At 44.9% G+C, this 22,776-nt stretch overlaps 1 protein-coding gene across 1 annotated transcript in view; it reads left to right on the forward strand.

Annotated features, from left to right (window-relative positions):
• LOC146200158 (uncharacterized) overlaps positions 1-17,525 on the forward strand; it is a 66,243-nt gene extending 48,718 nt beyond the window's left edge. The window contains exons 4-11 of the mRNA XM_084595390.1: positions 2,215-2,346; positions 4,517-4,641; positions 4,813-4,980; positions 6,005-6,149; positions 7,402-7,559; positions 10,866-11,043; positions 13,754-13,973; positions 17,359-17,525. Of these exons, the coding sequence (XP_084451516.1) occupies positions 2,215-2,346; positions 4,517-4,641; positions 4,813-4,980; positions 6,005-6,149; positions 7,402-7,559; positions 10,866-11,043; positions 13,754-13,973; positions 17,359-17,494 (1,262 nt within the window). The 3' untranslated portion in view covers positions 17,495-17,525. The remainder of the gene's footprint in view (positions 1-2,214; positions 2,347-4,516; positions 4,642-4,812; positions 4,981-6,004; positions 6,150-7,401; positions 7,560-10,865; positions 11,044-13,753; positions 13,974-17,358) is intronic.
• The last annotated feature ends 5,251 nt before the right edge of the window (positions 17,526-22,776 follow it).

A 22,776-nucleotide genomic window follows, 5' to 3' on the forward strand; every position in this document is an offset into this window, starting at 1 on the left:
ATTTTTGGATCTTTTGCTACCTGCTTCCTAATTTTGCGGAGGCATGTGGACGCAATTTTGTTCTTTTTATTTTAAAATGCTCTCGTTTTGCTGTAGTTCGTTGCAGCTTATTTACAGAATAAAAAATCGCTATCAGAGACAAGAAATCGTTGCTTTCCTTGCGGTAAGCTACGACACGGGTTACAAAACATTACGGAGCACGAAAATTGCGTAGGTGCTATGACGGCAAAACATGAATGTCGAAAAAATTGCTGCTTTTCAACCAGGATTAACCTTTTTTTACAGAGAGAAAGCGCGAGTAAGCATGGTCAGACAAGGTTTGCTGTGATTTAATTATTCCATGTATGTTTGCGAACGTCAATGAAATGCAGCCGTAGCACTGGTTCCAGCTTGCGGCTCCTCCATGGCTGTCTGCGAAACTTAAGCGCGAAGATATCGAGGAGATTTTAAAGGGGGAGGTCCCAGGAGGCGGATAAGATGGGCATTAATGGCGGTGGAAAGAAAGGGTAGGCAGAGGACTGGAAGGTTGTGTGGCATTGTGTCAGGCATTGTTGTATATTAGTGAAAATATTTACCGCTACAAATAACGCTTGCCAGAAGCAAGCAACATGTCTGGTGAACTGAGAGGCAACCAGTGTCAAGAACAGAGCGTGGACGAATTCTGCAATAGGCCAGAAGGCGCAGCCTGTAATGGCGACTGATTTGCTTGTTTTGGCGAAGCGTTCTTTAGCAGTAGACTGCAGTGTTTTGTCTATTTTAGAAAACTCAGGCAAGTTATATTGTTAAACTGTACTCATAAAAAAACGAGGACCAACGCAGCTACCCTGTGGTTGGCCTTTAGCGACTACATATCCCAACAGTTTGCACTGGAGAATTTTTGTACCCGGCAAACAAATACGGAACGACTTGTATATATCATTTTTTTTTTATTTGCGCACATTTGAAGCTTTCATAAGTGTACTTACTGCATGATTTTTTTTTCTATGGAGAAACAGCTTTTTTGTTTTCTTCAAAATTTGCTGTTTGTTTCTGAAGCCTCCTATATTTGTGTACAATACCTGTCCCTCACACGAATCGAGCAATTAAAGGAAGCGCTTGTGCATATGTTATCGTGTTGGTAGATACGCTGCCAAAGTGTGGTACAAAGTCTCTTCATACATGATATTTGCCATAACACTTCCGTTCAAAAGGAAATGGCTCCACACCTTTCTGTCTTATCTCTGACTGCGAAGTTACAAGAAACCTAGATGCCATAATATGAATAGCTGAAGAAGGTGTCCCTTACGGGGCCCGATTCCTACAACAAAAGACCTCACGACTTACAAGCATCCGTATATAGTACAGATTTCTGACACACGGCGTTACAATCTTTGCCGTAGCGTCGTCGATAATGCCGCCGGCGACATCGCCTGGCTGTGGATTCCCATCCGTCAACTATGACTGAGCGAAATGCTCTTGCGGAGATACCTCGGGCCCTATCTAGTCGCGCGCCAAATCGCCGAAATAAACTATGAGCTGGTACTTGACGAAACATGGCTAACACGATCCTGCCCTGACGTCGTCTACTTAGTACTTCGCGTCGAGCCCCGTAACTAACAACCAAACCTGGCACATCTGCTTTACCGCGCTAGTTTTCCCAGCTAGACTACTGCTTGACGCTTCTAGCCCATGCTTTTTTCTCACAAAGCGTTGCCGTGTTAGCACAGAGCTCGTGAGCAGCCTGGCACCGATGATGACAAAGCCGCTTACGCTCACTCGCGCTTCGCTTTCGATGCATTCGCCAGACACTCTCATCAGTCCCAAATCTCCTCCCCTCCCGTTATTACGTGCCCCGTACTAATCATTGCATTATTGGTGAAATGCTAATTTCAAGGTGATTGATTTCGGCATTAATTATGGCAGCCTACGACCTCAGTTCTCACACAGATAATTCGTGTAGCCCTGTAATATAAAAGCCCGCTCCGGAACGTACACCTCTCTCGCGATATCTGTCCTCCGTGTCTTTACTTGGCCTTACAACCACCGACAGCCGCTGAAATTTTGTGGAAGCGTGCATGTGTCGACGTGGTTTCCTCAAAGGATGCGGGCCTGAGCGAACGACACAAAATTTTCTCGCCTTTTCCCTCATCCCTCCGCCTGTGAGGTGCCTCAAATGGCGATATCTACTGTCATGCTATCTTCAGGTCAACGCCAAGCCCGACCTGTATTTTTCAGGCTACCACGGCCAAACCGGAGAGGTACCTGTGTCCTATCCAGCGTCTCATACCAAAGCAAGCGACGTGTTCTTAGAGGCTGGCAGAGAGCTTGGCTACAGCAATGACGACTACAACGGCCCGAACCAAACAAGTGAGATTTCGTAGTCTCTGTTCCTTCCGGTTGTTGTGAAAATGCGTTCACCTGGAGGCTGAGCGGATCAAACGCATTTAACATCACTCCACAACTGACCAAAAGTGAAAATGTAGAAGCGAATGCTATGTTCTTACATAATATTGCTTTCGGTCGCTCAGTGGATTGTTATACCTCGCAATAGAAACGCCAGCGTCCTCTCCTGGTTGCCGTAAGAGTTTAGGTGAGGTGGTTCCGATGACAAAAATATGTTACGAGCATTACATCTCTCGCCTTCTGCCACGCTCATGAAATACTACGAGAGCTGCGTTCTGCACTATGAAAATGTCCATTTTCTTGCATAGCCCAGATCATGCCCAGAATAATATTTATACTGCGTGGCTACTCAATCTGAGAGGTCTTGATATCTACATATTGCGGGGCCGACGTAGATAGCGGCAATGGCGCAGAGAAGTAAGGTTTTTTTTTTTTGTGTGTGTGTGTAATTTTCTATTCTTTGTTACTCGGCTGTTTAAAACCCATTGAGTAGTTAGTGCACTAGCATATCACTAGACAACATGATACTCGCTTTAGGACTTGATTAAAATTAGAAAAGTCCCGTTCAACTCAGAACAATGCTAGAGGCTAAGGGCGCAGTGGCGTGTTAACAGTAAATATTCCGCAAAGCTGTAAGAAGAGGAGCGATGCACAGAATGCAATTGTGTTCCAAAAATATTGTACTTGTTGCAATACACTGAAACGCATAAAACAACAGAGGTAATCAGGCGGAAATAAATCACGAGGACGAGGCAGTTTTTTTTTTATTTCAAAAGTGGCACTCCTAAATTGCATTACTGAAATTTATACTTTTCAAGAAAGAAATCTAGCTGTTCTTGTCATGTGTCCTATTATTTTGAATTTTTTTATATATTTCTTGAGAAAGGACCATAAACAAACTGTCTTTATTGAGCCATTCAAAACTAGCGGAAATTTTCCATCTCTATTCCGTGCCCACAAGCAGATAATTTTGTATATTGTTTTAACGCTTTCCTTGCAGAAGGGAAAATGTGGATAGCACGACGAAAGCGACCCTGTTAACCCGAAGGAAATTAGTCTTGCACACTTATCGCTATCTAGGTGCACGTCACTCACTTCTTCTTTTCCGAAAAGACCTCTCTTGGGTTTCTTTGACTGATGTATTTCTGGCTTCTATCACGGAAAGGAAATTCCCAGTACCAACAAAGGCAAAAGTGTCTCCGTCAGCTGTTTGCTAAACATGATCCCATAACAGTTGTGACTTCGGACGCAGGCTGAAACTACCTTCCTAACTTCACAAAGCTGAGCTCGAAATTCGTAGTTTTCTTTGCACAAAATCTCTGACATACTGGAATACTGTTAATGGAGGGCGTCTGGTTAACGTGGACCGCATGATGTTTGAAACGTACACTAGAATCCGTGACATATCAGAGTTTCCGCAATTTTTTTCCTAAGAAACTGCCCAGCTGCTCTTGTAGGCGATCATTACGCAGTGTTCGTGTTGTTGTGTTTGCGGGGATGCATAAGCTTGCTTCACATGCTACCCTCTTAAGAAGTGGAGAGGCAGAACTTGCTCACCACCCTGAAGAGGGCTAGGGAGCACCGCGGATCTTGGCCTTAAATTGATTACGTGCGTAGAAACCAGGAAATGACGAGGTAAACTCCCATCGTCTTATAAAATTCATTGATAGTACATGACTCTACACTTAGTTGAGACAATGACATCAGAATGTTCTGGTCGATCATGTGCCTCATTTGAGTGCAGAACACAGCAACAAACAATTATATTTGATTACTGTTCATTACGCCGCTACAGTAGAGCAAATGCGGTCTGTTCAATGCAAAATTAACTTCGCATACAGAGAACAATACCACGACCTTTAAACCACTATCATGTACTCCGCTTGTGCTTGTGTTTGCAGGTGCAAAACATGTTTCCCGTGGTTACTGCTCTAACGTGGAGGTAAAATAAAGCTGTTTCTCTTAGGCTTCTTATTTAGTAATGCCTTCTCAAATTTTGTCCATGAGCCTCTAATAAACATTGAAAGAAATCCTCACTGCGGCGGCAGTCAACTTCTTGAATAAACCCTCATCGCTGGTTATGTGTGCGTTGGCGTGTGGCATGCTACCAACACAACTGTTTTCCTCGTTCCAGGCTTTTCACGAGTTGAGAACAACATCAAGGATGGGGAGCGTTGGAGCTCGAGCAGGTCGTTCATCAACAGAACTGTCCGAAGAAGAAAAAACCTCGATGTGGCACTATTCTCCCGCGTGACAAAGGTACTGGGTATAATTAATGGCAACTTTCTAAAAATGGATAATTTATTAACTCATAAAAGCACACAAATAAAGTGTGCCGCTGAATATCTCGTATGTACCTAACTAATTTTGTTGGAATTGAGTGCGATGTTTCATGTACTTTGAGTTCATCTAGACAGTCCATCTGTGCAGGTTCTCTTCGAAGGAACAACCGCAGTTGGAGTCGAGTACAAGCGCTACCTTACAACTCACACTGTCCGGGCAACGAAGGAAGTTATCCTCTGTGCCGGTGCCATAGCTTCACCTCAAATTCTCATGCTGTCCGGTATTGGACCGCGAAAACATCTGGAGTCGTTTGGGGTAGGCTATTGTCTCATTTTTTAACTGTCCAGAGTATATTGGCTCGTAATTTCTTACACCACTGCAGTTCACCGTAGCCTGCAAGCAAAATTGTTAAAGGTACGGAAAATAAATCGATTTTTTTTTTTTGCAGGATGATCTTAAACTGAGCTAGTTGGCGCATAATAATGTGAAATCATCAACCTTGGGTCGTCTTGTCTCTTTTGTGCGTGTTTTCACGTTAGAATGTAGTCCCACATGAATTATTTTATTCGGTACAACGTGCGCCATGTCCTGGAACCTGTGCTCAAAGTGAATTCCTTAGTTAGCGGAACTATAGTCAAACGGGTAACACCAGTACTCATGCCGAAACCTATATATGGGTTCATGATATCATTTGTTAAACCAAAATCGTGTCGGTCAATTTCAGTGGTCTGTCAAATGGTCCTGTTTAAAGGCTCAGCTGTTCGATTCCAATTTTAAGTTATTAGCATCTCTGCTTTCTAGCGCATCATATCTTCAACGGTATACTCAGCAGAATGCTCATAAGAACCGCATTATAAAACTGGGCTTGTATTGCCTTGGAAACCATCCGTCATCCCAACTAGAACTCTAAAGCGTAATTCAAGTCGCAAAGTGAATGCCTTGTTACAATGAAACAGCGTTTGTAACAAATGCTACATCCTTCCCTGTGCTTGCATGTAATCCTGATACAGGCGTTTGCAGAAGCCGTATCCCTCCCGGTCTACATTTTATGATGAACTTGCGTAGTGTATTTATAGTTTGGTCTAAACCTACTTGCATAAGACCGAGCTCTTTTGCCAGCCGTTGACGTTTTACAGCTCTGGAAGTGAACAAAATTTACGACGCTTGTAATTTCGAAGCGGGCTCGCGAACGTAAAGACGCTCGTTGTGTTGGTCATCTGGCTGCATGATACTCTTTTTCTTGACAGCTAATATTACTCTCGGACCCTAAATATCAGCCGACGCCACCAAGAAATTTTTCCTGCACTAAGCCAGTGGTTGCATTTTTTTTTTCGTGCAGATAAATGTCATCGCCGATCTTCCAGTCGGGGAAAAGCTGTTCGATCACGTTACCGTAAATGGTATCGCGGCCACGAGCAAAGAAGATATTGAGATCAACTATTATAATCCATTGACTGTGCCTGAATATGCATTTAACAGGACAGGTTGGTATCAAAAGTTTCTGTGAAGTTTACGAAATCCTAGGTTTATTGCTGCCACTAAATTGCCCGCAAAATCAGTTTAAAACATCAGAGATAAAAACACGTGCACTGCAACGCAAAGCTGGCTTTAGAAATTGCACATGCACATTCCTGGCTGCCGTTTGCAGTCTTGTGCGCTCTTTCACTGAGGGGGCTAATTTTCTGATAAGCATACATAAGCATGAGTGCACAAGGAGCTTCTGGTGAATAATATATGAACTGAAAATAACTGAAGTGGGCTTTCTGAACAATATAGAATGTACTAAGGGACTCTCAATAGTGAGTGAATCGCTATAATACGTTTTTCTAATGATAAAAAAACGCAAGAAATATGTTCATTCAAGCTGTGTTATTCCTGTGTGCAGGCACGCAATAAAATTCGTAAGCCTTATATAGCGTTATTCCACTCTGCCTTATCAAGCGTGGCTGAAAAGTGACAAATGCGGGCTGGTCGTTTATCGTACCTGAACAGAGGACCACTAATTACGGTAACACTGCCTGTAATCAATGCGCAAGTTCACCAGCCCTTTATCATGTTGTAGCGGTGGTGGTTCCGTGGATTTGAAAGGTGGCATGCATCACTGCTGAAGTTTCCGACACTTTTAAAGACATTTATGGGTGTTAAAATCAATTCGCGCCGTCCTCATTGCCTCAGGTTTTTTTGTAATTGTTTGACAAGTGAAACTGAACATCTCTTGTCATTTTTTGAGCTTCAAATTTCCTTCCTTTCCAATGACCCCTGACTTATGATATGCCCTGAAGACTATTTGCGTTGCTTGTTCAGCGAAGATTTTGTCTGTGTACTGCCTTTTCATGTTATTTGCTGACACATATTCATGCTGCGCATTGTGGCCACTCCTGCAATGTCCTTTTCCAGAGACTGCCATTTTTGCGAATACCTTACATATAATCAATTGCAGTGATATGTAGCGAGAGGTGTCGATATTTAAAGTTTAGATAGCGATGCTTTACGTCCTCTTTTTCTCGTCTTTGGAGTTATATCATTTTAAAATGCTGCACTTCCGGTATGTCACAGTTTAAAAGCAGGAGTATCCGGCAGGTTATGACCAAGTCAGCAGGTCAGGTTGTCTGCCAAAGCGCCTGGATGCATTCGAGATGGCTTTAGTGCTTATAAACTGCAGGGATTGTATTTATTGCAAGAATACACCGCAAAGCAATAACCGACGGGCCTGAGAGTACTTTTTTTTTCTTTCAGGCCCTTTGACTCACGCCTATGGTGTGGAATGCGTGGCGTTCCTGAGTACGCCGGGCGCAGATCCCACCCTTCCGAACATTCAGTTCCTTTTTGTCACTCTGAATCCGACGACCATTGAAGCGGAGTACATCGCTCGTCAGATAGGCATATCGCAGGAGGTTAGTGTCAAACCTGATTGTGCTAGAAAAAAGTTGAGCGGGTGCTCACGTGTCCTGACTCGTCCTCAGCTGTGTGAGAGGCGGGGATGTGATATTGAATGTCTGGTTCACTCATTAAAGTTGGTTGCTATTGCGTGATAAAACGGGGAATATTACTAAAGCTACGTGCTACTACCTTCCTATGGGATAAAGGTAATACGCATGAATAACGGAACTGAGATCTTGCGGGTAACCAGATTTCGGCTCCAAGGCCGAGTTTGCGCCGCCATTCAAGTGAAGTCTGATGCCATTTCAATGTGAAAGATGCCATCCACGCACAACAAATCATTGAAAGCTAGGATTACAGAAAAAAAAAGACGAAAGCATCGGTACGTGATATTAAGCAATAAGGTAAAAGGTCGCCTTTTTGCTGTTTACAAAAAATGAAGAATGTACCAGTACTGGCACTTCTCTTGATACCGAGCGCAGCTTTCTGAGAACGAGCTTTGCAAACGGCAGCGGGTTCTGGGTGTACCTATCACGTCTTACAATTTAATCTATCATCGCACCACTTGTCTGCCAGAAACGCTGCATACACAGTAGTCATGCGGAAGTCTGAAGCGAATTTCTTCAAGTACCACAGCTATTGCGTTCGCACACACGGCTGCTTGGCTATTATGCTACACTGCCGTGGTGCTAAGCTGAGGACGGTAGCCAGGAAGCAATGTCGAGAAATTGCTATGCAATAATGATGATTCATTCGTTACATTTGCAAAACCCTTTAGCAGTAAATGTTCTTTACAAAAGGAGAACAATCAATGCAGCCTAGCATGAATAAGTTGGCACAGCACCAAATGGGCCCAACTTTATGTGTGTTGTGTGTACAGAGACGAATCTCGGTGAATTGTTCTTTCTGTTGAAATCTTGATATCCTACACCGCAACCTTAAATTAACTTGTTGGTTTCCAGCCGATGGAATGTGCGAACTAAACAGTCTGACGAAAAGACATCCTAAATATTCCGATTCCCGCAAAAATGTGGGATACCAAGCACTGAACATTAAGTGCGAGTAGCTCACTTGGTAGCATAGCAACTTTGTATTGTAAGTATAGCCAGTACATACATTCTAAAGAATATTTGTCGACTGGCAATAATCGCCTTTTGCGTAAGACCTCTTAGACAAAGTAGCAGCGTTTCCAGCCCTATACACCACGAGACAATGAGAGAGGCGGAAGAAATTCCGGTTGACTGGCGCCAACGGATGCTCGTTTTCACGTAAATTATGAAATGTGATAGCCATTTAAGATAATGGATGCACACTGTTGCCGCCGTGTGCGCCGGAGACATTATAAATGCATGCGTATCCCAAAAATCGGTCTTTCTTCTTATACTCCAGTGGCGGTAGCATTATTTTATTATATGTTGCCGAGTATATCGCAGAACGATCAACAAGTTGCATTTATAACAGCTACTACAATTCTGCCCTGATTTCTTTGTGAGCTCTCATACCTTGAGGTGTGCTTTTACTGACTGCTATTTTAAAACTATTTCGCGGCAGTAATGAAGCTACAAACACGAAGAGACACAGTAGCTGTTCAACGCAAAAAGAAAATGTTTCTGGCTTCCATTGGTCTGTGCGCCCCACCTGCCAATTTCTCCAGATCGGAAGCGGATCGAAAGAAGAACTCGGAGGTGAATTGAGACGAATGAAGGAACGATAAACGTTATAGTGAGACCAGGGAGGGGTTGTTTGGTCCGGTTTGGTTGGTGGAGTTAACGTCCCAAACCGACTCAGGCTATGAAAGAAGGTTGAAATTTTTATCACTTGGGGTACCTTATTGTGCACACGGACGCATTGCTTTTCGCCTCCGTCGAAAATCGGCTGCCGTGGCCGGGGTTCGATCCCGCTTCTTAGGGTTCAGTAGTAAAGTAACCACTGCGTCGCCGCGGCGGGAAAGCGAGGGTTTGTGTCAGTGGGATATTTAATAAGGGACTATAGTGGCTGCCACGTCTGTCAGTGAGGGTCTCTTGGGCCTCGAGCCCAGAGTCTGATATGGTAACCTCCAACCCCTAAATAGTTGGCACTGCGTTTTCGTCGTCAAGCAGAGTACTTGAGCAGGTTCCCATCATTTGGAGGACGACCAACCTTCTCGAGGCAGCGTTAACGCTTGAAGGTCGCAGGATCAGAGGTGTACTATGTTTAACCAACTGTGGCGAAATCCTTTTACAAAACTACATGCGGCGCTGCAACTGGAACAGTGAATGCGTCAATGACAGCGGGCGAAGCAGCCGCGCGATAATCGCGAGTCAACGGGCAAGCACGCGGGACACTATGATCGTGCGCAGCCGCGGCGTCTTCTTTCGATGCGACGCGGAGTTCATTGCGAACGTTGTAGCCAACGGACTGTGGTAGTCCTAGATGTAGCATGCCGCCTGAGCGGCACTGAGGAAGCGTGTGTGTGCCCGAGACGAGTCCTCGCCTGGTGCTGAAGTGCACTTTACCGAATATACCATGAATTGCATGAACTCATGCTCTCGTCTATTGACGACTAAGAGATAGAGGGCGTATTTTAGCAGACTGTTATTACGAGAGAGAAGCCGGGCTTTAACAGACGAATATATGAAGGCAGTCCTAGCTGGCTAATGCAGGCATCGTTAATAAGAGGACTGTAGTACGCTGTAAAACATTTCAGTGGCTAAAGAGAGGTGCGTCATACGCTTAACAGTGCCTTCCAATCCCGCCTGGTGGTAACGATCGTGAGATTGCTGTTGTGAGGAAACTAGCCTTTCTGTAAAACTTTCTCACCCTTTTCACTTTCTGTGAGGACAGGTGGCACAAACCTTGCCAGAAAGGGCACGAGGGTGCACTAAGAGCAATATCTGAAGATGAACTCCATCTATCTTGCCGCGTTTACTTTTCTGTATACCCACTTCCCGAGACCGATGTGTGCAGTGAGTCAGGACTTGTTGTTCAATAATTATTTTCCTGTCTATTAGGTTCACATATTCACGCCAGCTAGAAATCATGGGTGTGGGCACTCGGCATAATAATATTTCCTTGCCTCAGGTGCAGACTTCTTAATGCGGAAGGTGCGATTTGAATAAAACATGAAATTCAGGACAGTTTGTATGCATTCGTGAGTATCAACAAAGCAGTACAGGAACGGTGGGGCAGAGAGAGAGAGAGAGCGCACAACCTGACATAGACAAAACCGCCATCGTCTTGTCAATGTCCCAGTGTTGTTGTCTTGTTCCTCTACAGCAGGTGCAATTTGAAGACAGTCGCTCAAAGAGAGTTTCTAAACACGTGATAAAAACGTATTTCAGATGTTCGATGGCTACTACAAGCCGAAAAGAGGAAGCCACGTCATAATGATCGTCCCTGTACTTTTAAGTCCCAATTCTTCGGGCTATATTCGGCTGAACAGTACGGATCCTAATAAATACCCTGTCATTCAGCCTCGATTTCTTTCGGAAAGCAGCGATCTGGTCGTTCTGGTCGAAGGTATGTAGATTCAGTAAATTGCATGCAGTTTTCTCGTCGCGTCGCATCACGTTTGCTTTGGTCGACTTAACGCACTTCCAGCATGATTGCCAGGGTGGTGCGGTTTGTAAGGCGCAATATTTAACATAATTACGGAGCTACATTCCGATCTTTATCACTAAAGAACCATCAAATATTGTTCTTATTTCTAATTCCCTAGCTTTACATAGTTTCTAACAAACAGTTAACTGTCTCGGATTTTGATAGCTCAAAAATCAATACTAACAATTGAAACAGATTCTACATTTAATGACCGTAAACATTTAGTCCGTTTTCTTGAAAAAATATTTTTCTACCTGTCACCGGGGTAAACAATTACCTGTCTTTGCTTGCTAGAGGCGGAATTTGTACTATCAGTGCTATGGACATTACTAGGCGCATTTTCTTCACTTCAAAATAATCGCAGACCACTGCCGCTTGCACATGAGTACGTTCACTCCCTTTGGATCATTTCTTTGAAATAAGACCCTAATAAACTAGCTAGCTCTAAAGAAAGTATTACCGTCACTTTCTATGGGGTCACGACGAATATGAAATTACAAGAACCATGAAATAGTCAGAGCCGATAGCTATTCAAATAATCATAGCTGGTAAATACGCAAATGTTCGCTTGCCAAAAACCTTACCAACACACTGCACTGCCACGATCTAGAAAGTTCACTCAGTCGTTTGTGCTAAACGTACATTCCATGACGGTAACTGGCCAGAGTTTTTTTTTTCTTTGTCAAAATTTTTCGTACCAAACTGGGTTATTATATTACTGTGATGTTCTAGTTTAAACTTCTAAAAGGTTTGTTACATCATTTGCAATTATTACTTTCCTCCACTCTCGGAAACGCCATAAGATCATCCCAGTTTCTTAAAAAGGAACACCTCTTCACGTACATTTCTCAAACACCGATGACGGAGGAGACACAAAAGAGGCTAGCATCGGTGTTGGTTAGCCGGCCAGGCCGTCGGTTAACATGCAAGGCTGCGGTGATCATGACACAAAAAATATATATTTCTAGAGGCAGGTATGGGGGGCGACGGAATAAATTTTTTTATCCTCAGCATCTCACGTCCACTGCGCAAATTTGATGCTGAGATGGCACGCGAGAGAGCCTAAAAATGGCTTGACAACACTTGCGGCTTTTACATGCGGCAGATTAGGCAGAGCTGATGCTTAACGCAATGTGCAAAATATGAAAGAAGTTATAATATGGAAGAAGATAGTAACTATTTCATGACCCTTGCATAGCTTTAAGCCAGCAAATATCTGCAAATACTACCTGGTAATAACCGGCTGATGTAAACAGGTATATGGAATGGGAACCGTGACCAACTTTCACGATTTGCTGAAAACACTCTTCAACTCTACTCGGCGCATTTAAATTGTATTAGCAGCAAATGAAGCTCTCTAAATAAAGTGACAATATCTTATCCTCCAAGAAACGAAGGAAAACAATGCGAAAACAACAATTTCATGCTTCACGATAAAATAAAGCGAAAGATTAATTAGTAAAGACTAGTTGGCAATGTCTTAATTATTGGCTCAATAAAAAAGTATATATATATATATATATATATATATATATATATATATATATATATATAGATATATATATATATATATATATATATATATATATATATATATATATATATATATATATATATATATATATATATATATATATATATATATATATATATATATATATATATATATATATATTGTCTTTACTAATTATTAAATCAACTGCAATAAACGAGAAAAATACTGGAGGTTAGCATAGGTGATATATATATATATCACCTATATATACACCCTATATATATATCTATATATATATATATAGGGAGGGGGTTGAAGCTCGAATGGGTCCGGTAAGGCATAAACTTAAAGTAGGTGACACACGGTGGAAAAAACAACACTTTAATCTGACGTTTCGGCCGGGGTCCGGCCTTTGTCGAGGAATCATTCTTTGACAAAGACCCCGGCCGAAACGTCGGATTAAAGTGTTGTTTTTTCCACCGTGTGTCACCTAGTTTATATATATATATATATATATATATATAGTTTTTAGCTCGTTTTTAGGATGTTATAAAACACGGCAGGCAAATCGTCCATGGCTTTCGAAATTTTGGCAACGGCTCCGTCTCAGTAGCCGGCTTCTTCTCGTGCTAAGTTGCCAGCCGTTCACGCGCCAAGCTTCATCGGCTTTATCTTCTCTGGAACAGTAGCTCGGAAGGCCGTAATTGTTGCTATTCATTTTAAATGTATGGCTGTATTTTCCTAACTTGCTTCGAGGTGGCGCGAAAAGTGGACGCCGATTTTTCACGGGAGATACCGTTCCCATAGCTGCATTCCACAGCATGACATCATAGAACTGCGTAGTCGTTTCTTGACAGGCTGTGCCTGCTTTCTCTGGTTATCATAGATACTACCCGGGCTAATTCGGAATGTGCGATGTATCATCGTGAACGACGACAAGAACAGTGGGCAAGATAGCGGTGACAGAGGGAATAGACGGATCGTAATGTCGTCGCTCGGCAGATCAAAGCAATGCTAAACCAGGCTTTCTGGACCTATTCTGCACTCAGCTGTGCTAAGAATTTTTTCAAGTTTTGTATCTTTTCTGGGCTTTCGTCGTCGCGCAATTTGTGCTGAATATTTCCTCTTTTTCAGGCTCCAAGATCGCTCTGCAAGTCTTGAGAAGCGAAGCGATGAGGAAGGCCAACGTGACCGTGTGGGACATACCGTTGCCTGCGTGTGAATCATCAGGGCCCCTGTGGAGCGACTCCTACCTGCGTTGTTTTGTGCGTCAGACTTCGATGAGTGGATGGCACCCATGCTGCACTGCTCCCATGGGAACACATGCGCAAGCCGTGATCGACGCCAGACTCAGGTAACATAGGCCCCACCTACCTGTTCTCCTGAATCACTCTAGCTGAATCCGCTGAAGATAGAAAAGCGACTTTATCCACGTTGCTTATAAAATACATGCACCAGGGATTTGCGAAAAAACCGCAACCTCCAGTTGAGAAAAACAGAATTGTGTCAAACACGCGACAAATTATGCTGCAGTTCTGTCCTTAAGTGAAACTTGAGTGTATCACTTCTCTGTTGTAACTACACAAATTGCTGATGCCACAATAGAAATACCTGCACTCACAACAGGTTCACTGTCAAGAACCAGACAGAAATTTCGTAGTGACAACATAAATTGCTGTATAGTTTTTTGGGTGGAGTTGTTAAATTAAGTGAATTAAGGCAATATTACCGTGAATAACAAGATATGAATTTAATAAGAACAAGCAACACAAAAGATCCCGAAACGACCAAGTGTGTAATAAGTGCGTGGGGTTAGTGTGCAAACGTGAGTTCTCTGTGATCACTTATGATATCTCACACCTCCAAAATAGTATCCAAATGTGCGGAGCAAATTTGGTGCGTCACCACCGAGATCTTCATAAGACTAACGATTTCAGAAGCCTACATCACGACTGCAGATGTGCGGTTAAGTGCCAGCAAATGAAGGTTCGAGGGCAGATCTGCGTTGCGTCATGTGATGTACTCTCGCCACTTAACCCAAGCCCGTGCGCTCATATTCATTGACTGACCCTTTATCATCTGCTGTCGTGACTCTCGCTGCTGGAAAAGAAATTCGCGTAGCGGCCTTGTTAGGTTGTCTGTGGTGACCTGCCGGACCGAGGTCACAGTTTGGCAATTAGTTGACTCAGTGACGCGCTGTTGCCCTGAAGAAGTGAAGATGCTGCCATCGTTGATTAGGGGTTGCGACAACTGAAGGTGAAAAGCGGTCGGTTTCTTAGCAATTTAAGCAGCATTCCCAATGCAATCTTTGTACAAGGCTTTCTCTAACTTAAGGAAATTGCTGAGCACGTTTTGAACGCACTATACAGCAGCGTAGTCGATGTGAGTGACCTGAACCAACTGGAACTAAATAAACAGGACAGTTGTTCAGCGGACTAATAAGGAATGAGTCTTATACGTATTACATAGGTAACACACGTCAGTACTGACCATTTATCAAAATTACGCCTCTGTTTTCGCAAGTGCTCCCAGCAATCGTCGCTATAGGTGTTTATACAGCATTTTCAAACTTCTACATCGCACAGCTTCCCTCCGACATGTCAATCACGTACTGCAGTGGTGTCTTGAAAATTATTTCATTTTGGCAGCTATAACTCTGTCCACGCTGGTATAGCAAAAAAAAATTTCAATAGGTATATTTCAATAGGTATATTTCGAATAAACAACTCATCACAAATTTTTCAGTGTTACAAATACCTGGCCCAATTTCCGTGAGCTAGACATCACGAGCGTACCTCTAGCATGCGGTAGTTGGCAAGTAACAAAGCCTGGTATATAGTCGTCGTCGGATTGTATGGCGCGATTCGACCACGCGCCATGACCGAGCTGACTAGAGCTGCAAACTCAGATAGCTCCTTTTGGATCGATCGGAGGATGAAATATGAATTGTATCCGTCGGGGCCTTAAATATCGAGTCGTACACACTACTCCTAGGCCGCGCCTGCCTACGTGCGGCTTGCTTAAAGGGGGGGGGGGGGGGGGGGGCTTCATATCTATGTTGGCCGGTGCTGTACAAATAATTTCGTCGCTTTCTGTTTTATGCTAATCAGTATGCATGAGATGACACAGGCAAAATTTAATGGAATATTAGCTCGGTGAGTATCAAAGTCGAGTTACGCGAAAGAGGGAATTGCTTTGCCGTTACCTTCCACAGCATGTGTGGTTACTATATGATGATTTGTAACCGCCATTCTATTGGCATTGTGACGCTGGAGGATTGTAATAATAAGAAAAAACTTATAAACCATCTGTCGCGAAGAAGATTGTTGCAGGCATGTTTGAGGTGGTGAAAGGTACGTGGCTGATCTTGACCCTGATGGGGCTAGTACAGATAGGTCACCGCCATCTGCGGCGGGGGCTAGCCTGCCACCGACTTTTTATTTGTTAAAGGCCATCATTGCACCCGCCACCGCTTCGGTGGCACTAAGACGCAGAGCTTATTGCTTATACAATCGCCGACGTCACGCGTGGTGCAATTTTGACTCATTCAGTGGTCGGCATCGGTGTGAAAAAGAACTTAGAGATAACTCAGTTCTCTTTTATAATGTGTGGCCACCTTTGTCTTCTTGTTCTTCCCTGGTTTCTCAACATCTACATTACCTTACTAACGCTTTTATAGGTAATTTCCTTCGAGCACCATTTGCACCATGAAACCAATTACTAGATTCGATTCTCACTGAACATGATGCAGTTAGGTAATAGCGCAAGACCGGATCTGAAAAATTTATTACTATACAGCGGTTCCTTTCGGTTTATTTACTCACTTCACATATATGTGTTTCGATTTGTGTTATGATTATCCCTGTTAGTATATTACGGTTGCGCTCGTCTGGGCTTTTTTTTTACATTCATGTACCACTGCGAAAACATTTAGTTTCACATGCTCGTACTAGAAAGTTTCGCGATTTTCTTTTCTTATTCTCTTGTGTTTTCTTTGTTTCCGTCAGCACACTGCCCCACTGTGCCATAGAAACCGTCTTCAGATTTCAAAACGCCTCTTTAAGAAAGCTCAACCGGCTTCCTAATACTCCTCATGTATTGACTGCTAACTAGTATTTTCAACCTACTGTCCAACTCTTGTTATAATGCCTCAACTTAAGGAAGTTCAAGTTGTGAAATAAAGATGATACAATGCCAATCGTCATGGAAGCGTTTAAAAAACAATTTCTTTCCACGAATACGCAAACTTCACTCTTAGTTTTAATTCCACCCCGCCAGGGTGGCGCAGTGGTTACGGTGCTCGACTACTGTTCCCAAGGGTGGGGATCGAATCCCGGGCTGGGCGGCCGCTTTTCGCTGGAGGCGCAAAGCAAGGCGCCCGTGTGCTGTGCGTTGTCAGTGCACGTTAAAGAACCCCAGGTGGTCGAAATTCCCGGAGCCCTCCACTACGGCGTCTCTCATAGCCTGAGTCAATCGGTTTGGGACGTTAAACCCCCACCCAGTTTTACTTCCTTTCATTCTGTTCATGAAGTTGTGGAATGGGAGTCGTAAAATACATTATTCGCTATGAAAAAAAAGCAGCGCTTTCGTTTCCATTTCTTGGAAGCGAGACTAAAGAGAAAAAGAGAGCAGCTGGCATAACAGAGTGCAGAGAGTGCGGCAGAATCAATGCGCAAATTCTTCTAGATTACCGACAACAAAAAGAGAGCAATGATTTATTCTCTTACACTTTTTTGCAGAGTTCTTGGTGGCGTGAAGAAGCTTCGCGTTGTCGATGCATCATCGATGCCTTACCTCCCGTCAGGCAACCTCAACTTCCCCGCTATGATGATGGGACATAAAGCAAGCGCTATGATCATCGAAGACAACAAGTAACACTAGCAAAAACAATAAAATGGCATTTATTTCCAAGCACCTGCTCCCATCTCGAGCACCGGTTTCAAGAACAGCATCATACAGCATCAAACACTTTCGTGATATTGAAAGGAGGGTAGCGAACCGAAATTTCTGAGGGTTCAGTTCCTGGACCGGCTTCAGAGCAAGATTCTATTCCGGTACAAAACGCGTCGAACCAGTTGGCACCTCCTAAAAGAAGTCCGCATAGATGGAGGACCGAAACAAAATGTTCTTATTAGAGGTTGGGGTCGAGTACTAATTATCATTGTCGATGCTTATTCTATAACCTATGTTGTCAAACTGAAAAGATAAATCAGTATTATGCGAAGTGTTTGAAGTTACCAACTTTCTGTCCCTGGCAAAAGACATAATCGTTTCCTAAAGCACCACATTCAAATAAACGTAAACATATTTTGGTTTAATATATCATTAAATGTCTTAAAATTAACAGGAAAAACATGACATTTTGCTGGCTTATTTTTTTAAGCACGCCATATTTCTACGCATTTCGAAACACCAACACGTGCTTCAAGAACTTTGCTGAAGCTGCATCACAGTATATATCCCGCTAAGATAATCAATACAATATAAAATAGAACAAATACGTCAGTATGTTCAAAACAATAAAGGTTCAATTCGTGTTTATTGTTATTTATTTATTCGGAATATGCAGCAGTCTCGAAAGACCAGACAAGTGGAACGATACAGATGCAATACAGGTCAGTGTTTCAGAAAACATACTTGAAACGCGCTTAGTCATAAACTCAACTAAGTGAATCACACATCAGATTAACCAGACCGGTAAAAGAATGCTTTCAAGAACAAAGTACAAGATTACGTATCAGTACAACTTGTTACGAAGGATAACAACAACAGAAGCGTACAAACATCAAAACACCATAATTGTAATGCACTTAATTGTAATTAAAAGAAAAAGCAGAGATGCGATAAGATATTTCTCTCAAAGTGAAGGGCATAACGATGGTGATATTGCAGCAGACAAGCCGCGACACCTCAAGTTTGTGGAAGCACGAATATATGCTAAACTATACTTTCAACTGAAACAATCGCGTTTATAAATTACGCAAACATTCCCCGATTAGCTTATATATTTTCTCGTTCTAAAAAGTTATTGACTCAAGTTATTACTAAAATAATCAAAGAAAGCTTAGACTTCCGGCAACTATAATAATTCAGGAGGGTTTCTAGAAACGATTGTCGTCAACAGTTCAGCTTCGCACCATAAATAATGTGACTAATATTATGAACATATAGAAATCGCTCACACAGTAATAAGGAAGCGATTAATCATTTCCCTTCACCTAAGGGCGGCCATACGCTTACAATGAAGAGTGAATGTTTTCATAGAAAGGTCCTAGTTATTAAAAATTTGTTTGCTTAGTTGGCGAGGCAAATATACTCCGGGCTTCGAGTGGTCAGCCCCGTGCGAGGTCGATTTTTTTTAAATACGAGGTTTCGGTAAAGCTGCATGACTTTCATTTTTAACCGCTGGCTGCTCTCCCTTATTGCAAATCTGATCCACGCCGAGAATTCTCAAAACGTTGGACTGTCGTCCCTCACATTGCCTTCATATATGAAAAAAAAAAAACATTATAGTGTAGTGCCCTCTTGGGTGACGCCGGGAACCGGACATGGTGCGCCGCCCGGCGAAGAAAATAAAACATGGCACCTGGCCGTGGTTCATGCAGCCTCTGCAGGCAGTCTTGTTATGGTGCTAATGAACCGCAGTCTTGCTCCTTCGCTCCTGAGGCGTTAGGCCTTCAATGTGTTACCTCCTCGTCGAGTGAATATTTAAGCATGAAGAGCATTGCATCTAGGAAGGCTCACATATGCTAGAATGCATTAACCAGGCCGTTGGAGCAATGAAAGTGACCCCCGCCCTGCTTCGCCTGTGCACATAAAGAAGCGCGCTGTTAAGTGGGTAACATCTTTCCACCGGGGGGGGGGGGGGGGGGAAGAAAGTGTCGGTGAGCTGCTGCAGGCGCTACACTTATGTAGCGGCATTTCGTGGGGAAGGCAATGAGACAGCAGGCGACGACAGTAGTGGTGATAACCCGGTATCTAAGTCGGAGTCAATGCTGGCGCCTTTGACATATCGCTTAATGTTTGACACCTGCTCCGGGAAAATGTGGTGCACACCGCATGGTCGATGCTCGGGGAGGTCTTCGAGGCGGTATGTCACGGGGCTGGGCCGTTCAACGACACGGTAAGGGCCGCGGTATCGGGGCATAAGCTTCGTGGCACGGCCAGTCGTGCGGATGGTGATGTGAACGAGGACCAAGTCACCGGACCGGAAGGAGGGAAGTGATGGTGCTGCTGCATTGGCCACTTGCACACGCGCATGAGCCGTGAGAAGGTTGCGCTGAGCGTCGAGACGGGCGTAACAAAGTCGTTGGGCGGAGTCAGTTGGTGACGCAGTCTGATGGGGAAGGCCCAACTGCGCGTCGAGAGGGATGGAAGGTGTTCAGCCATAGACAACTGAGAACGGCGTGACATGCGTTGTTTCTTGCCTCGCAGTGTTGAGTGCAAAAGCTGCCGCAGAAACAAAAAGATCCCAGTTCCTGTGGGACGGAGCCACGTAGCAGGCGAGTATATCCATGAGGGTGCGGTTAACACGCTCCACGAGGCCATTGCACTGGGGATAATTGACGGATGTAGTGGAATGCGCAATGCCGAAGGAGCGCAGGGCTCGCTCAAATCATGGGACATAAAGCGGCTCCAACTGTCCGTGATGAGGCATCGGGGCACACCATACCGAAGAACGAGATGCTGTTCCAAAAACAAAACGTCATGAGCGGAAGAGGTGTCTGGAACGGGCAGTGCTTCGACCCACTTAGAAAAGCAGTCGATCGCAACCAGAATATACCTGTTTCCGGCGGGCGTCTTCGGGAATGGGCCGAAATGGTCCAGTCCAACCAATTCGAAAGGTGAACTCGGCGGCGAAAAAGCCTGCGAGGTAGGCTTGGTTATTCGTGCGGACAATTTCCGGTATTGGCACGTCTGGCAGGACGCAACGTGTTCCTTGACGTCTCTGGACATATTAGGCCACCAAAAGCACTCCGACACTAGTACGTAGGTCTTGCCGCGACCAAGGTGACAAGCTGTGGGATCGTCGTGTTGGCCGCGCAAGACTTGCGACCGCAGTGTTACTGGCACCACTGGCAACCACACGGGTGGTCGACCATGGAGCCGCCTCACATGACACAAGAGATTATCTTTAATTCGATAGACACGGCGCAGATTACGGAGACCTGCGCCGGCGACGGTGCCAACGCATTGGACTATGACCGCAATGTCGGGATCTTGCATTTGTGCAGTCCTGAAATCCGTCAAAGCCGTCACGGGACAAGGGTGGCGAGAAAGGGAATCGGCATCTTGATGGGCAGAACCGCGCCGATGCACTATGGTGAAATCGTATTCTTGAAGTTGCAGTGACCAGCGTGCAATCTCAGCATTTAAGTGTTTTGCAGACTGCAGCCAAGTGAGAGCGCTATTTTCCGTGACTATGGTAAAATTACGGCCGTACTGGTAGGGACGGAACGTCTAGACGGCCCAGACAACGGCGAGGCACTCGAGTTCCGAAGAGTGGCGGCGGCGCTCTACGTCGGAAAGCTGGTGGCTGGCATAAGCTAGAACTTTGTGGTCACCAGACTCGTCTTCCTGCAGAAGGACAGCGTCGAGCCCATCTTGGCTGGCATCTGTGTGGAGTACGATGGGGGCCGATTCGTCGTAGTGGGCCAATGTGGGAGGATTGAGGAGGGCGTGCATCACGTCAAGGAACGCGAGGTGTTGGACCGGCGTCCAACTCCACACTGCATTCTTCTTCAGCAGGGCGGTCAACGGAGCGCTTCGCTTGGCAAAGACCGGAATGAAACGACGAAAATAATGTTACGGGGATGTACTTAATGTGACGGCACTGCGATGGGCTGAACTGGACGCAAGACTTCGGTAGCCGTGCAGAATCCGCTCTCTCAGCGTCGTTCTCTTTTTCAACGCTTCGTCGTGCCTGCGTTCCTTGATCGTCGTCTTTGTCACTGAGCACATCACTTTGGTCTCGCGTTTCCCGGTAACACTACCCCCCTCGGCAAAAGGCACCGTCCCGGTGCGTATTAGTCGTGCGGTGTGGAGGGGGTGTAATATGGCTTGAGGCGGGCGACATGTACAATTTCGGAAGTGGGTTTAGCAGTCGGTGACTTTGGGTGGAGCGGTGCAATCTCATAGGTCACGTCGGTCACAGGGCGTAGTACACGGTAAGGACCCGTGTAGTGGGGCAGAAGTTTCTGACACAACCCCACACGACGGCACGGAAGCCAGAGCAACACCAGAGATCCGGGAGGATAGTGCACATCGCGGTGGTGAGCGTCGTAGCGGCGTTTTTGAGCTTCTTGAGAGACGGTGAGATTGTGACGAGCAATCTGGCGAGCAGCGTCGGCTCGGGCGATGGTATCGCGGGCATAGGTGGTGACGGGGCCAGCGGCGGGAAGCAAAGTGTCGAAGGGCAGTAAGGGGTCTCGTCCAAAGAGAAGATAGAATGGAGAGTACCCAGCAGTGTCATGACGCGAAGAGTTATATGCAAAGGTGACAAATGGCAGACTAATATCCCAGTCGCGATGACTGTCGGATACGTACATTGCGAGCATGTCGGTGAGTGTGCGGTTAATACGCTCCGTAAGGCCGTTCGTCTGAGGGTGGTACGCAGTGGTGAACTTGTGCCGAACGGAGCAAGAACGAAGTATTTCCTCAACAACTCGGGAAAGGAAACAGCGGCCACGGTCGGTAAGTAGTTGACGGGGAGCACCATGGTGTAGTATGACGTCGTACAAAAGGAAGTCAGCAACGTCTGTGGCGCAGCTGGTTGGAATGGCGCGAGTGATCACGTACCGCGTGGCGTAATCGGTGGCCACAGCGATCCATTTGTTTCCTGATAAGGACTCGGGGAAGGGCCCTAGGAGGTCAAGGCCAACACGAGAAAATGGCTCAGTCGGGATAGCAATCGGCTGCAGGTGTCCAGGTGGCAGCACAGGAGGTTTCTTCCGGCGTTGACAAAGGTCGCAAGCGGCTACATAACGTTGGACAGAGCGGTAGAGTCCAGGCCAGAAGAAACGCCGGCGCACGCGATCGTATGTGCGTGAGAGGCCAAGATGACCAGCTGTAGGGGCGTCGTGCATTTGTTCTAGAACGGCAGAGCGTAGGTGTTGGGGAACGACGAGCAAGTGCTCAGCACCATCAGGTCGCATGTT

Source organism: Amblyomma maculatum, chromosome 2 (genome assembly GCF_055883805.1).
Source record: "Amblyomma maculatum isolate TAMU_Amacu chromosome 2, ASM5588380v1, whole genome shotgun sequence".
Classification (NCBI taxonomy): Eukaryota; Metazoa; Arthropoda; class Arachnida; order Ixodida; family Ixodidae; genus Amblyomma; species Amblyomma maculatum.